General features: G+C 49.6%; 2 protein-coding genes across 3 annotated transcripts in view; one reads left to right on the top strand and one right to left on the bottom strand.

Annotated features, from left to right (window-relative positions):
• Window positions 1–2,778, top strand: part of TOMM40L (translocase of outer mitochondrial membrane 40 like) — a 4,999-nt gene extending 2,221 nt beyond the window's left edge. For both annotated transcript variants that reach the window (XM_035010008.1, XM_035010007.1), the window contains exons 6-10: window positions 35–140; window positions 317–439; window positions 563–639; window positions 860–962; window positions 1,104–2,778. In XM_035010008.1, coding sequence (XP_034865899.1) covers window positions 35–140; window positions 317–439; window positions 563–639; window positions 860–962; window positions 1,104–1,243 — 549 coding nt within the window. In that variant the 3' untranslated portion in view covers window positions 1,244–2,778. The remainder of the gene's footprint in view (window positions 1–34; window positions 141–316; window positions 440–562; window positions 640–859; window positions 963–1,103) is intronic.
• NR1I3 (nuclear receptor subfamily 1 group I member 3) lies at window positions 1,980–6,206 on the bottom strand. Its single transcript, XM_035010009.1, has 8 exons — window positions 6,100–6,206; window positions 5,511–5,641; window positions 4,182–4,351; window positions 3,825–3,964; window positions 3,432–3,590; window positions 3,238–3,378; window positions 2,964–3,077; window positions 1,980–2,109 (listed from the first exon to the last, which is right to left on the bottom strand). Exons 1-8 carry the CDS (start codon window positions 6,204–6,206, stop codon window positions 1,980–1,982), a joined length of 1,092 nt encoding a protein of 363 aa, XP_034865900.1.
• Window positions 6,207–15,354: the final 9,148 nt, after the last annotated feature.

Below are 15,354 nucleotides of genomic sequence, written 5' to 3' on the forward strand. Positions count from 1 at the left end.
CGGGGGGGCTTTACTCCTTGTTCTCCCTACCCAGACGCAGCAGGCCAAGTTCCTGACGTGGCAGTTTGATGGCGAGTACCGAGGAGATGACTGTACAGCCACTCTGACCCTGGGGAATCCCGACCTGATTGGGGAATCGGGTGAGGAACTGGGGCGGGGTGCTTTGCCTCTTGGCTGCCCACTTGCTGATGTTGCCTCTGCCTTCTCATCGCCTGTACAGTTGAGGGATTAGAAACTTCTTGGGCAGGCTGCGGTGGGGGAGCAGGCCTGGATGCCGTCCCTGGGACCGACTCCATGTCTCCCCGCTACCCCGCAGTGATCATGGTGGCGCACTTCCTGCAGAGCCTCACCCATCGGCTGGTGCTGGGAGGAGAGCTAGTTTATCACCGGAGGCCAGGCGAAGAGGGCGCTATCCTGACACTGGCTGGGAAGTACTCGGGTACGGGGTGAGGAGGAATCGGGGCGGGGCGGGGCGGGGGGCAGATTCTGAACTCGGTGAGGGGTGCTGGCCTGCGTCCTGCTACAGTAACGCTCCTTGTCTCCCGCATTTTGGTTTTTACAGCGGTACACTGGGTAGCTACACTGAATGTGGGATCAGGTGGGGCCCATGCAAGTTATTACCACAGGGCCAACGAACAGGTGAGACAACCGATGCCGCCCCCGGCCCGGCCGGTCAGTGGGGAACTTGTGCCCCAGCGCACCTCCCCAGGCCCCGCTGCCCTGCGGCTCTGCCCCCCCCCCCCCAATGGCACAGATGTTTCACGCCCGCCTCCGTCTCCCTGAGCGCCCCCTCCCCGTCAGGACTCCTCTGGTCCTCACTGACGCAGGTCCTTCTCCCATCCTTGCCCATGGTGCTCAGGTCCAGGTTGGAGTGGAATTTGAGGCCAACACAAGGCTACAAGACACAACCTTCTCCTTTGGTTACCACCTGACTCTGCCCCAGGCCAACATGGTATTTAGAGGTAAGGGTTGTGACGATGGCGTCCGGAGGTGCTGAGGGACTGGGCGCACAGAGGGAGGAGGGAAGCGTCCTTCCGACCTTGCTTCGGGCCCCTGTCTCCGAGCCTGTGAAATAAGCTCGTGTGTACCCTGCTCCCCAACAGGCTTGGTGGACAGTAACTGGTGTGTGGGTGCTGTGCTGGAGAAGAAGATGCCCCCCTTGCCTGTCACCCTAGCGCTTGGAGCCTTCCTCAGTCACTGGCGCAACAGATTCCACTGTGGCTTCGGCATCACTGTGGGCTGAGGGGGTCCCAGAGCCAGCCCCCACAGACGCTGGAACCTCCAAGTCAGGTGCCCTAGGGCCAGAGACTAGGCCCCCTCTCCAGAGCCCACCTTGCCGAGTGACCTGCGGGTCCCAGGAGCAGAGTGGGGGACAGGACCGTGCCCTCCTCAGAACTGGAGCTGCCACAGGGGCAGCTGCTGAGGCGGTGGTGTGAGGCCCCCACCTCTGCCACTGGCCCCAGGCTCCTCTTCCCGTGCTCTTGTGGCTCTGGACTAAGGGAGAAGGATTAAGGGGTGTGTCTGGCCAACTTTTCTCCCCTCACTGACCCCCTTCTTCGTTCCCCTATCGATTAAAGCTCCTAGGTTCTTCCTCCTCAGAGCAGAACAGTCTGCATGGGATTAGCTCCCTACCCTGTTTTCCATCCCAGAGTCTCCCAGGGCTGGGAAGAGGACGGCTGAAGGGCTAAATATTTGACCTCAGAAAGTGCCCCCGCCCCCATTCCCAGAAGGAGCTTCTTTACCTCTTAGCCCTGAGGCTTCCTCCTTCCCCATCTTCCATGCTTCCAGAGAACAACTCTGTCCCCGTGATCATCCCCCACCAACCCCGAGACTGCATGAAGAGGCAGTTATTGCTTTAGTCTTTCATTGCAACCACTGGGCTCCCTTTCTACTGGTTCCAACCTCTGGCCCCAGCATTTTCCCCTTTCCAGTCCAACGTGTGAAGTTGGCTGGGCTGGGGAAGGAGGCAAGCTGGGGCCTCAGCTGCAGATCTCCTGGAGCAGTGGCATCATGGCGGACAGTCCCTGGATGTGCTGGATTTGGTACCCATATGCGTTGTTAATGCTCCGGAGCTCAGCCAACAGGCCCAGCAGCTTCGCATACAGAAACCTTTGGAGGAAGTAGTGGGGTCACCAGGGAAAGAGGAAAGTTAGGTAGCTGAGAGTCTTGTCTTGAGGTCTTGCTCCCCTGAACTTTCCCTCTAGTCTGAACACTAGAGAAACTCATGCTCTGGTATGAAATATTTATCAAAAATTCCAAAGGTTCCCGAGGTCTTCTCTCACCATGCTGTTTTTCTTGAACCCAGAGGTCTGAGGGCCAAGTGTGAAGAAAGCCCCAAACTTGGTCAGAACTTCACCTGTGTGGAATCTGTGGATCTGGCCTTCTAGAGGAGGTTCTAGAAGGTGGGTGTGTTCTATGGTCTAAAGCATCCGTCTTCTGGCCAGACTGGCTCATTGAGGAACAAACGAGAACAAGCAGAGTGTACCTCAGAGCCTGGATAGATCATGGACTGTTGAGCCAGGGACTGGCTTTGGCCATGAAACTGAATGACCATGATAACTTCAAGGGGGATGAAAAATTAAAGGAATGGGCCAACGGAGAGGAAGGGAAGGGTGAAGGAAAGAGAGCAAATGAGAATCTTGGAAGGCTGCTTTAGCCTGCAGAGTTGGATGGGTAAGGTGATGGATGCCATCAATCTCAGGAATGCTATTATACAGAGCCTGCGAGCTACTACTTTGCATCTCTACTGAATAAAAAAAAAAAAAAATCTGGAAAAAATCAGATGAAACAGCAGTAGGAACGATTTGGATGCCAGAACCATATGAGGTGCGAGGGAAGGACTAGAGCCCCCAAGGGACCTGGTTTCCCAGAGGAAAGGACAGTAAAAGCATTCCTCCTGAGCTCAGCGTTTCCCTTGCCTTCCTGCCCCGGCACAGCCTCCAAGCCCCCAGGCTCCCCCGTACCGATCCCGATGCCTTGGCGGCTGGCCTTTGATGTAGCTCTGCAGGGTCAGTGCCATCATCTCTTGCAGACGATCGATCTCCTCCTTCTGGGTAACCCCAGGCCTGTCTGTAAGACGGGCGAGGGGGGCGGGAAGGACAGGTGGGGAGCAGGCGTGGGCCTATAGCACAGCTGGACCCAGGCTGGGTTTGAAGCCAAAGCCCTGGCACAGAGGGATTCACAGGGCTGGGAGTTTGGGCAGAGGTGGAGGAGCAAAAGCTTCTGGGCTTTGGGGGATGCTCACCGGGAGAGAAGAGGGCCATGGCGGCCATGAGCACATACTCGGGCTCCTGGAGCTGGAATCGCCTCAATGTGGCATGGAAGCGAAAGAGCAACTCTAAAAACTCTTCCTGGAACCCCACTGTGGGAGATGCCAGCCTCAGGATCCTTCCGGTCACCCCGCCACAGACCGCTCGGCAAGGGCCGTGTACCCGCGGGCCTCACCGTGGACGCCGTCCTCCAGCGTGTAGCGGAGCGGCCCACAGAGGAAGTTTCGTGTTTGGAGGCAGAAAGTGGTATTGAGTGCGATATGGCAGATTTCAACCGCTGCTCCCTTGAGAAGGGAGATCTGGTCCTCCATGGGCAGGGACCTGTACGGAGCAGACAAGAGCGTTTTAGGCTCTGCCCTGAACTTCAGAGAGGGAGAGGAGCTCCCAGTTCTGCTTGAGATACTTAAAACCGGAAGAGGGAATTCAAGACCTGGTGCTTGGAAAGGCTGCAAGATGGGTTTAGAGGGTCAGTGACTGTTTTTGGGGGGGGTGTTTGTGTGTGGTTATAATTTATTGGAGGGTTTTCCTCCTGAAAGGTAAGGGGAGGTCACGTACCGGAAGAGGGGCAGATCCTTGGTGAACTTGATGACTTGCTGTACCATGAAAGTGTTGACCTCTGCGAAGTGCTCGAGCAGAGGCAGTGGGGGGACTGGGATGGGCAGGCGCTGGTGGTGCATGAACAGATGAGCCGGCGGCTGCAGAGATCAGAGCCCGAGTGAGTGGCCCTGGCCCCAGGGGTCTCTCCAGCCCTCTCCTGGAAGAGTTCCGGGCCGAGGAGCCTGTCGATGGTGGGGTTCTGGGGAAGTCTCGTCCTCCGTATTGGGGCATGGCACACCCGCCCCCTCCCTCGGGTCAGCCTCCTCAGGCACCCCGTTGGTGCCCTTTCAGACCAAAGTCCATATAAAGTCTCACCCTGAACTGCACGAACTGGTCAAACATGGTGCCCACGTGGCGGGCGTGGGCCCCCAGGAGTGTCTGGACTAACTCTTGCTGCCCCTTGCTCAGCTGCACAGGTGCCCACTGTGCCCGCCGCTGGGCCTGCTTCGCCCGCCGCTGGGCCAGGGCTTCTGCCGACAGGATCACTGTGCCCAGGGAAGATGAAGGCCAGCGCCATTGAGACCCGCGGGGAGCGCCTCTCTCTGCCAGCCCCCTGTCTGGGAGCCTTTGGGTACCGTGAGCGATGAAGGATGTGGGGAGGGAGCAACATTCCTGCGGCCTCCTTGGGTGCGGCTGAAGTCCTAGAGGCCCCAGGGGGTAGGGGATCCCTGTCCACCCTCCCCAGCCCGGGAGGCCCCACCGCGGAAAACAAGGCACCAACTGGGGGGAAGGAGGGGTGGAGAGTAAAGCGGTCACAGTGAAGGGAGATGTCTGGTTTCTGGGCAACCACTGAAGAGGTAGGGCTCTTGGTTCCTAAAGCATCACCTTCTGTTTACATAGCCCTATAACGTCAAGGGTTCTGAGGTTAAATCTCGCTGGATGAAACAACCCTATGGGTAGAGGGTAGTCAAGGCAGATGTTATTATCCAGATTTTTCAGATACATAAGCAGGCTGGCATTCTAGTGGCAGGCCCAGGGTCACAAAACACTAAAGTGATGCAAGCCAAGATTTTTTGACTTCTACAGTTTCCGCTGCTCCATATTGAAAAGTAGTGTGCTATCACAGGAAAGCAAGGGCTTGGGAGTCAGAAGAGTCTGAACATGGACGTAGTAACTTTGATTCTGAGTGAGCTCTGGCACATTGACTTCCGTGAGCTCCGGTGACATGGTCTGTTGGGAGCATAGCCTAATTATGTGGCACAGAAAAACGGCGTGCAATGATTCGTTCAACAGTTATCAAGTACCTACTAAGTGACATGCACCTTATGTGAGAGACAGAAATTCAAGCCATGTGGTTATCTAGGGGAGGAGCAATCTGGTGGAGGGACTGGCAAGTGCAGAAGTCCCCAGGAAGGTGTGCTGGGTGCTTGAGGGTGTCACTGAAGTCAGTGTGGGGCTGTGAGTGATGGAGCAAGGCAGGAAGAGTAGGAGAGGAAATCTGGGGGGCTCTATGGGGGAGCTAGACCACGAGATCTCGGACTGTAAGAGAGGTGGGGAGCCTTTGGGGTTTTGAGCAGAATAGAAACATCATCTGATTTGTTTCCAAAAGCTTACTCCTCTTGTGTGGAGAATATGCTTTGGGAACGAGGGTAAAGCAGAGAGACCTAGTCAGTGGGTTCTTGTGTTGGTAGGGGGCCAACTCACTTTCCTTCTTCATGCCAGCATCTAGGCACTTCTGCAACCTGCAGGCTGGGCAGTGGCGCCTCTGGGCCTTGTTGACCTTACAGCTTCCAGCAAAGGGGCAGGTGAGACCAGTGTTTTTGCTGACTGTTCGTCTGTGAGAGATGGAGACGTCCGGGAGGGTGGTCGTGGATGGCAGTGAACAGGTGGCTATGTGAGGGGCTGAGATGACATGATCTACAAGGATGTGTGGGGACGTGGGCTAACCTGAGCTGTGCCCAAGGGTCCCTAAGGGTGGGTAGGGTACAACACATCTCGAGCATGGGGGCACAAGATCACTGGCTTGGTGCTTTGCAGGTAGTGAGTACAGAAGAAGTGCTCTTGACTAAGGGGTTGTGACCACAAGGCAGACACAGCCTTCCCCCTATTATTCTATTTACGCACCTATTTATGAGATGTTGAGGTTGGCAAGATGTAGCATGCTAGCCACAGGGCAGTTAGGCTCCGAGAGGCAGGAGTAACACAGCTGGACAAGCTCGGGCATGTGCCACAGCTCAAAGACTGCCTGATGGGCAGTTTGGGAGGTTGTTTCTCCTGGGGAGGAGGCTCTTACCTGAAGAAGCCCTTGCAGCCCTCACAAGTCAGGGCGTGGAAGTGATAACCGGTGGCTCGGTCCCCACATACCATACAGCTCCTCGGCTCATCCTCCCCACTGGCCATGGCTTCAGATGTTGCAATGGCCGTTGTAGGCCCCTGGATGTGGGAAGGGTTAGCGGTTAGCTGGAGGCCACCCTTGATGCTCTTCTCCCGCTTCTTTAGAACCTCTTCCCAAACCTGCCCTGGGCCTGACCCTCTGCATTGTCTGTACTTTATTGTTTTTAGTCTCTGGCCCCCAAAAGATTTCCTACCTGCTACTCTTAGGCCTGTCACCTGCAGGCCACGGAATCTGGTGTGGGCTGCCTCTCCCCAGACTTCCACTCTGCCCCTGCTTTCCCCTTGGTCTCGGGACCTGCCAGTGTTTGCAGTTAGGGATTATGGCCCTCTGTACCTGGAAAACAAGGAACTTCTGCTGTGTGTGGCCTCCAGTTGTTCTCAGCGACTACCTAGATAAGGCACAGACTCTGGACCCAGGGCAAAGGCCCAGGTGGGAGGTTTTCCCAGCATGCCCATGGTGTAGGTTGCTGGCACCTGGGGGACCTCATGACTCACCAGAAGCTGCTGCTTATCAGACCCATGGAGATCTTCCCTACTACTGAGCTTCAGGCTAGATCTGTAGGCCTCCTTTGAACCTGGATCTTGGACAAGCTGGGAAGAGAGAGGGAGAGACAGAGCAAGGTTTTTCACGTGCAGTTTGACCATAGTAAAAGAATAGGCATACCAATTGCACAAGGCTCCCAAAAGGAAGGTTCTTGAAAAGAGACCGGGGTCTAATTAAGAGCTTATGCGAAGAGCTAGTGAGATCTACACTTCCTAACTAGGGGGGCTGAGAATTACATCAGAGTGGCCTCTTAACAAATTAGAGGTAGTAGTTAGGATTGACTTGAGGACTCTTGCACCGAGCTGGCTTCGTGGACATGTGACCTGCGCAGGTACACAGGACCCTGACCTTGAGGTGTCTCAGGTTTGGTTTCATGCTCTGCCATTGCTGTCTTGAAATTCTCAACGGTTTTTGAACAAGGCAATCTGCATTTTCGTTTTTCAGTGGGTGCCACAAATTACGCTCTCGGTCCTGTCTGGAGCCAAGATGGACTTCTAATGAATAGGTTTAAGAGTCGCAAGTAGGAGTCTTCACCAGCGTTGTCTAAGTGCTTCATTGGCACTGCAGAATATTTTTGCAGGGGTGAGTGTGAGTGTGTGTGAGTGTGTGTGTATTCTCCCAATATCTATGAACAGAAAAAGTATCTCAAAAGCTATTTGGATGTTTTGGGGATGGACAATATGTTGGTTACATCTATGTTGGATAAATCTGATATCGTACACGCACTGGAATAAAGTCCAAAGCTGAGTCTTCTAATTTGAAAGGTCCTTCTCACTACAGATCTCCCCGGGTGTTTGCTGTTTCTGCACTGTACAGTCTTCTCCCACTAGAAATAAGCATTTTCCTTTTTTTTTGGTCCTGTCTTTTTCTTCCATTAAGAGTTCAATTATAATTAATGTTGCCCTAAATATGAGTTTAAAACCCATGTGCAGGTTGGAGTCATAAAAACACAGAGACAGGGAAGAGACAGAGCCTTGCTTAGGTCCCCAGAATAAATTGTATAAACTATTACATTTTGCAATAAGTGGGGTTCCAGAGAGCACAGGTGCTTAGATCTGGTTCTTGGGAGATGCTGAGCACATCTCTGTGTGTGCATCTGTTGGTATGCTCGCCTGAGTGTGACTGTGAGAATGTGTACTCATTCATTTAATCAACAAATATTGACTGACAACCTACTATGTGGTAGACAGGAGGGATGAAAAGATGAATAAGATGCTTTTCTGGCCTTATGGAACTTAACTGTGCTAGTGAGGAAGACAGACCTTTGCACAGACGTAAAGAAACATAATCAGATCAATGACGGTGCTGTGCACAGAGCATATGGGACCACAGAGGAGGGGCACCTAATCCGCTTTGGCAAAAAGGTGTTGAGGAAGAGGCAGGAAAGGCTTCCTGGAGGAGTGAGAACTGGGTTGATTTTGAAAAGATAATGAGGAGTTAGGTGAAAACAAAATGCAGTTCAGAATGCAGAGAGTGCAACCTGAGAAAGTTCCAGAAGCCAGATACAAAAAGGTGTGTGTGTTGTCGAGCCACAAACAAGCCTCTCCTGCTGGAGCCCAGCACTTCAGATTGGGAGTGGGAGGGGAGGATTCTGGAGAGGTGGTCTAGGAGGCCGAGGTGTGGGCAAGGCCAGTTCACGGGGGACCTCCTGTCTCCCAGACTAAGTAGCTTGCATCCATCAGGAAGCTTCTGAAGAGGAAGTGGAGAAAGGACATGGGCAGACCTATTCTGGATAGATCTATCTTATTCTAAATACCTTATGTTGCCGGCTGTTTGGAAGATGGATTTGATGGCGCAGGACCAAGGCAACGGGACCAGGAAGGAAGCTGTTGCCATAATGTAGTTGGGAGAAGATTATGCCTGAGCTAGCCCAGTAGGAAGCTGCGGAGGAAGAGAGGGTTTTGAGAAATACATGGGAGGTGCTGTCTTTGGAACTTGGTGGCTACTAGCATGTGCTGAGGAAGAGGAGGAAGAGTCAAACATGACTCCAGGTTCCTAGCATGAGTGATTAAGTGGATGCGGGTACCATTCCCTGGCAGAGAGATGACAGGAGGACGGTGTTCTGCATACACCCACCAGTTTATTAGCGGACTTCACTTGGATGTCACATAGGCATCTCAAATTCAGGAGGTCTTAAAATGGTGCTCTACGATATCTAAGGCACAAGCAATGAACTAAAAAATACACTAGCAGGACTGCATCAAACTGCACAGCAAAGGAAACCATCAACAAAATGAAAAGGTAACCTACAGAATGGGAGAAAGTATTTGCAAAGGACCCATCCAGTAAGGGGTTAATATCAAAACTATATAAGAAACTCAATAGCAAAAAGCAAAACCAAAAACAAACAGCCCCCACCAATAATCCGATTAAAAATGAACAAAGGACCTGAATAGTCATTTTTCCAAAGAAGATATTTAAATGGCCAACAGGTACACGAAAATGTACTCAGCATCACCGATCATCAGGGCAATGCAAATCAAAACTCCAGTGAGATACCACCTCACACCAGTCAGAAGGGCCATCATCAAAAAGACAAGGGATAACAAATGGTGGCGAGAATGTGAAGAAAGGGAACCCTTGTGCGTGGGAATGTAAATTCACAGCCACCATGGAAAACAGTATGGAAGTTCCTCAAAAAATTAAAAATAGAACTACCATCTGATCCAGCAATTCCATTTCTGGGTGTATATCCAAAGGAAATAAAATCTCTGTCCTGAACAGATATGTGAATCCCTGTGTTGATTGTTGCATTATTTACGACAGCTAAGAAATGAAAACAACCTGGGTGTCCATCAAGGGATAGATGGATAAAGATGTGAATACACACACACTCACACACACACACAGTGGAATACTATTCAGCCATAAACAGAAGGAAATCTTGCCATTTGTGACAACATGGATGGACCTTGAGGGCATTATGCTGAGTGAAATAAGTCAGACAGAGAAAGACAAATACTGTGTGATCTCACTTATATGTGGAATCTAAGACAAACTCATAGAAACACAGATCAGATTTCTGGTTGCCAGAGGTGGATGGTGGGGGATGTGGGGGAATTGGGTGAAAGTGGTCAAAAGGAGGGGCGCCTGGGTGGCTCAGTTGGTTAAGCGTCTGCCTTCGTTCATTCGTCTCAAGTCATGATGCCAGGGTCCCGGGATCGAGCCCCGTGTCGGGGGGGGGGGGCTTCCTGCTCAGCGGGGAGCCTGCTTCTCCCTCTCCCTCTGCCGCTCCCCCTGCTTGTGCTCTCTCACTCGTGCTCTCTCTCTCTCTCAAATAAATAAATAAAATATTTTTTAAAAAGTGGTCAAAAGGTATCAACTCCTAAAGGATAAAAAAATTCTGAAGATGTAATGTAGAGCATGATGACTCTAGTTAACAATATTGTATGTTTGAAGGCAGCTATGGGAGTAGATCTTAAAAATTCTCATTACCAGGGAAAAAAATTTAGGGCTATATCAGGTGAATCATTTCACAATATATACATATGTCAAATCATTATGTTCTATACCTCAAACTTATATGATGTTATATGTCAAGTATATCTTAATAATACTGAAAAATAAAATGAACCACTGTCAACCCCCACTAACTTCTGTATTACCTAACTTGGTGACTCTCCCAGCATGAGAAAGTGGAAAGTGCGTGAGTTTTGGAGTCATAGAGACTTAGATTTAAATTCTGACTCAGGCTGTCGTTAGCTGAATTACTTTTGTTGCCCCTTCCCTAACTATTTGACGTCACTGAGACCCAGCTCCGTGAGAGTCTGGTATCACCAGGTTGGGCCAATCCCAGACAAGGGAAGGGAAGCTGACTTCCTCCTCCCAGATCCGTAGGACATGCTGAGAGGGGAGTTCAGTTTGGTGGAGAGATGCTCTGGCCCAGTGCTGTCCCTTCTTCTGGGGCCCAGGGATCGCCCTGAGCCTTGTTCTTCTTGTAGGTGCCTTTGGGACATGCCTCTCTGAGCACAGAATGAGTACAGAAGTGCTCCCAGCCTTGGGGTGCCCGGCTGGCTCAGTCGAAAGAATGTGTGAGTCTTGATCTTGAGGTCATGAGTTTGAGTCCCATGTGGGGTGTAGAGATTACTTAAATAAATAAAACTTAAAAAAAGAAAAAGAAGTGATCCCAGTCTTAGAGTCTCTCCCACAGAGCAAGACTGAGGCTGGGAGCTGCTGGGGTATGCCCCTGACCTCCACAGTGAGCAGGCTTTCAGAGTTAACTGGTGTCCTTAGCCTCTTCCCACACGCCTGTCCCAGGGTCTGAAAAACATCTGTGTTGGTTATGGCCTAGTGAGTTAAACTCTCTGAACTTCAGTTTTCTTATCTGGAAAAGGGGGTTAATAACACCCATGAGCCAGGTTTGTTGTGAAGATTACACAAAGTAATATATGTAAAGTTACTTAGTGTTTGGAACATGGAAGTCGATGCATATTCATTCTCTTACCCTCTTCCTTTCCTTCCTCTCCATTGCCACCTGCTCCCAGATGCCAAGCCAGAAGCTGGGGAGTCCCCTAGCCTTCTTTCTCTCCCTCGCTCCCTAAAAATGATCAGATGTCAAGCCTGTCATGCCATCTCCCAGCCTCTTAGCTAAATTCAGGCCCTCCTCCATTTCCCACTTATTACTGCAGTAACCTATTAAATTATTCTCCCTACGCCCAGCCTCATCTCCTTCCAGCCCATCCTCCATGCTGTTGCTATTTCTAAAATGCAAATTGGATCATGTCTCTTTCCTGCTTCAAATTCTTCATTTGCTTCCCATCACCTTCAGGATAAAATCCAATCTCTTTAGCATGTCACACACAGTCCTTTGTGATCTGGCCCTGATCTATCACTCTGGCCTCGTCTACTCCAACCCCACTTCCCTCCCCCGATCCAACACATCACATTTTGGCTCTAGATGTGCTTAAACATTTAGAGATCCCTGAACACGCGATGTTCACTCACCTCTGAGCGTCAGCCCTTGTTATTCCATCCGGTTGGAGTTGCCATACACACCTCCACTTCCAAATCACCACACCCCTCCTCCCCGGTCCCCCTGATCCACCTTGGCCCTGCAGGCCTGAGCGCAGATGATCGCCCTGGGAGCCTGGGGGTCAGAGCTACACCTCTGCACACACATCTGTCACAACACTTACCACGTTGCAGAGCAATTGTCTGTTTCTTTCTGACTCTTGTCAATCAACTGTGAATTGTTGAAGCCAAGAGCCGCCTCTGTCACTTTTAGATCCTACACCGGGCACATTTAGTACATGTTTATGGAATGAATAAATAGGCTAGGATATGCATTAAGGTCTGATTCCAAGCTCATGCCCTTCCCACGTGGCTCATATGTTATTATTTGGGAATGCACTCATTCATTTCGCAAATATTGAAGGGAATCTACTTTGTGCCAGGCCCGTTCCAGCAGCGCAGGTTCCGTGGGGTCGCCTGGATACATTCTTGTTTCCCTTTGTGGTCACTGTCTTTCAGAGAGGATCCTGATCCTTTGCTATCCCGATTCTCTGACAGGATACTTAGTCTTCTAGTCTGATTCCTGACTCCATTCTGACTTCCGACCCAGTGCTGCCTTTGGTTCCTACCTGCTGTGTTTGCATTTGACATGTCACTGACCTCACTCAGGTGTCCATGGAGCCAAATCTCCAGTCTCACTCAGCCTGCTTTTTCCTGTGCGCGCCCCCCCCCCCCCCATCCCGGGTTCTGGCTCAAACACTTCCCTTCTCTTCTGTTACTTTCCCTACACTCACCCAGAGTCTTATACTTTGCACAACAGCAACATCTCCATCTTGTTCTCCTGGCTCCTAATCTTTCCCTTGCCAAATTAGTCCTGTTTCCTCTGCGAGAATAATCTAAACACGCTGTTTGTGCGAGGGTCAGGTTTATATTCCTTGTTCTGATGTTCAAGGCCCTCACACGTCTCCTGCAGCTTCCCTGTCATCAACCACAACCTTATTTCATCATTTTCCTCTTGTTAACACCCAGAAGACAGATGGATACATCTTTTTTTCCTTCTTCCCATTTCCTTCCATCATTTGCCTAAATTTTATTTTTCCCTTAAGGCCCAACCCAAATCCCATTTTCCCCAGGAAGCTTTTCGCTCTTTTGGCCCAGGACCATGTCTTTCTTCTTTGATCTATTACCATTTACTATTATACAACTTACACTTTGTAGCACGCTTAGGTAATGTAATCATTTATGGCCTGTGAGCCAGATCTGGCCTGCTGCCTCTTTTTGCAGAGCCTATGAGCTAAGAATGGTTTTTATGTTAAAATTTAAAAAGGAGAAAAAGAATATTTTATGACATATAAAAATTATATGAACTTCACACTTCAGTGTCCACAAATAAAGTTTTATTAGAATAGAGACCCACTTACTGGCTTATTGTTCAGGACTGTTTTTAAGCAGTAGTGGTTGGCTTGAATCATTTCAACAGAGACCATCAGGCCTGCAAAGCCTAATGTATTTACTATTTGGCTGTTACAGAGAAAGCTTGCAGATCTCTGATCTAGGATCTTAGATTCTCTTTATAATCTCTGCATAGCTGTTTAAGAAATTTGGAGAGGTCTGCTTCATTAAAGACAATCTTTTCAATGCTAGTTAGCCATTCATTAGAAAGGTGGGGGAAAACAGAAGAATAGGCTGCATAGACTGAGTAGGAGCTAGCCTAGTTAGAAACTGGGTAACTTAGGCAACTGCATCCCATTGGTAAGTGAGAGTCAGAGGATCTCAGGTGGATGGGGGAAAAGACCTGATCTGTCCCCTTCTTCTCTGTTTCTGATTTGGCAGAGAAAGTGTAAAAGCAGATTGGGTGACGTATAGAAGTGTTGAATCACTTTATTGTACACCTGAAAGTAATATAACACTGTATGTTAACTATATTGGAATTTAAAAAAATTGAATTAGTGGGGCGCCTGGGTGGCTCATTCGGTTGAGCCTCTGACTCTCGGTTTTGGCTCATGCCATGATCTTGGGGTCTAGAGATCCAGCCCCACCCTGCGTGGGGCTCCGTGCTCAGCGTGGAGTCTGCTTGAGATTCTTTCTCTCCCTCTCCCTCTGCCCCTTCCCCTGCTCACGCATGCTCTCTCACTCTCTCTCTCAAATAAATAAGTAAAATCTTGAAAAAAAATTTTTTAAGTACTAAGGAAAAAGAAAGAAAATGTAAAAGTACAGAGGAGCTAGCTAGAGAAAGGGTATTTGAGGTCTTATCTGAATCTGGTTATTGAAAAGAGATCAGTGGTTCTTGGCTGAGAGTAGCTCAGCTATTAATGACTCAGTTATTACAGGCCATGAAGGAAATTATCAAAAGGGTGTCGTAGCTGAAGCTGAGAGAGTTTGGTTTTGACTCACTGAGGCTTTATGTAGGCTAAGAGGTTTCACAATGCCTAGAAGTATCACAGACAAGAGAGTTTGAAGGATTTCCTTAAAACAGAAATGAAGGCTAGATATCTAGATAAACAGGAATGGCAGTTGAAGTTATCAGGGAGTTCATGACTTTTCCCTAGGTGTTCTGCTTCTCTTCATCTTGCTCGAATCATATTTTTTCCTTGAAACTTATATGACATAATTGTTTAGTAAAATTCCATCTTCTTGAAAAATAATCTCTACAGATTGGACTGTGGGCTTCACCTTTCACATCCACTCCCTACACCCGCTTGGCCAGTAGACTCTGGTTCTCAAACACGGGCCACCAGATGGGTCGCTCTTTGAATTGGAGGAAGATGCAAGCTAGACTCTAGGAGGCAGAACTTGCAGGCTGAAACCCATTTTATTTTTATTTATTTATTTATTTTTTAAAGATTTTTTATTTATTTGACAGGGAGAGACACAGCGAGAGAGGGAATACAAGCAGGGGGAGTGGAAAAGGGAGAAGCAGGCTTCCTGCGGAGCAGGGAGCCCGATGCGGGGCTGGATCCCAGGACCCTGGGACCATGACCTGAGCCGAAGGCAGTAACGACTGAGCCACGCAGGCGCCCCGGCTGAAACCCATTTTAAAGGCAACAATAGGTGCAAAGTCATAATAAGTAAGTTGTTGCCATAATAAGTGTGTCTCCTTTTTTTATAGTTTCACCATCGTGCCTGGCACAGCGGAGGGCACATTGTCACAGTGAGACTGAATGAATAAGCAGTTGTGTTTTTTGTTCGTTTGTTTTTTAAAAATAAGTTGTGGGATTTTTCTTTTCTAAGATTTATCTATTTATTTGAGAGAAAGAAACAGTGACAGAGATAGAGAGAGAGAACACAAGCAGGGAGGAGAGGGAGAAGCAGGCTTCCCGCCTAGCAGGGAGCCCAATGAGGGGCTCAATCCCAGGAACCTGGGACCATGACCCTAGCCGAGGGCAGACCCTTAACGACTGAGCCACCCAGGCACCTCTGAATAAGGAGTTGTAAATTAACTTTGGTGGGGAGCCCATTACCTATTCAAGTGGATGCTAAGGGACCATCTTTTTTTTTTTTTTTTTGGAGAGGATTTTTTTTTTCATTTTGTGGGAGGTAAGACTGATGAATCGTAAAATGTCTTTCTACTCCTAAGATCTGTAATATTCCCAATCAAACAGGCACTTCACAATTTCCCTGTTCTTTGCCACGGAATACGCCACTTGCTTTTTTGTCTGT

The sequence above is a fragment of the Mirounga leonina genome, unplaced genomic scaffold (assembly GCF_011800145.1).
Source record: "Mirounga leonina isolate KUSES-001 unplaced genomic scaffold, KU_Mleo_1.0 Mir_154, whole genome shotgun sequence".
Classification (NCBI taxonomy): domain Eukaryota; kingdom Metazoa; phylum Chordata; class Mammalia; order Carnivora; family Phocidae; genus Mirounga; species Mirounga leonina.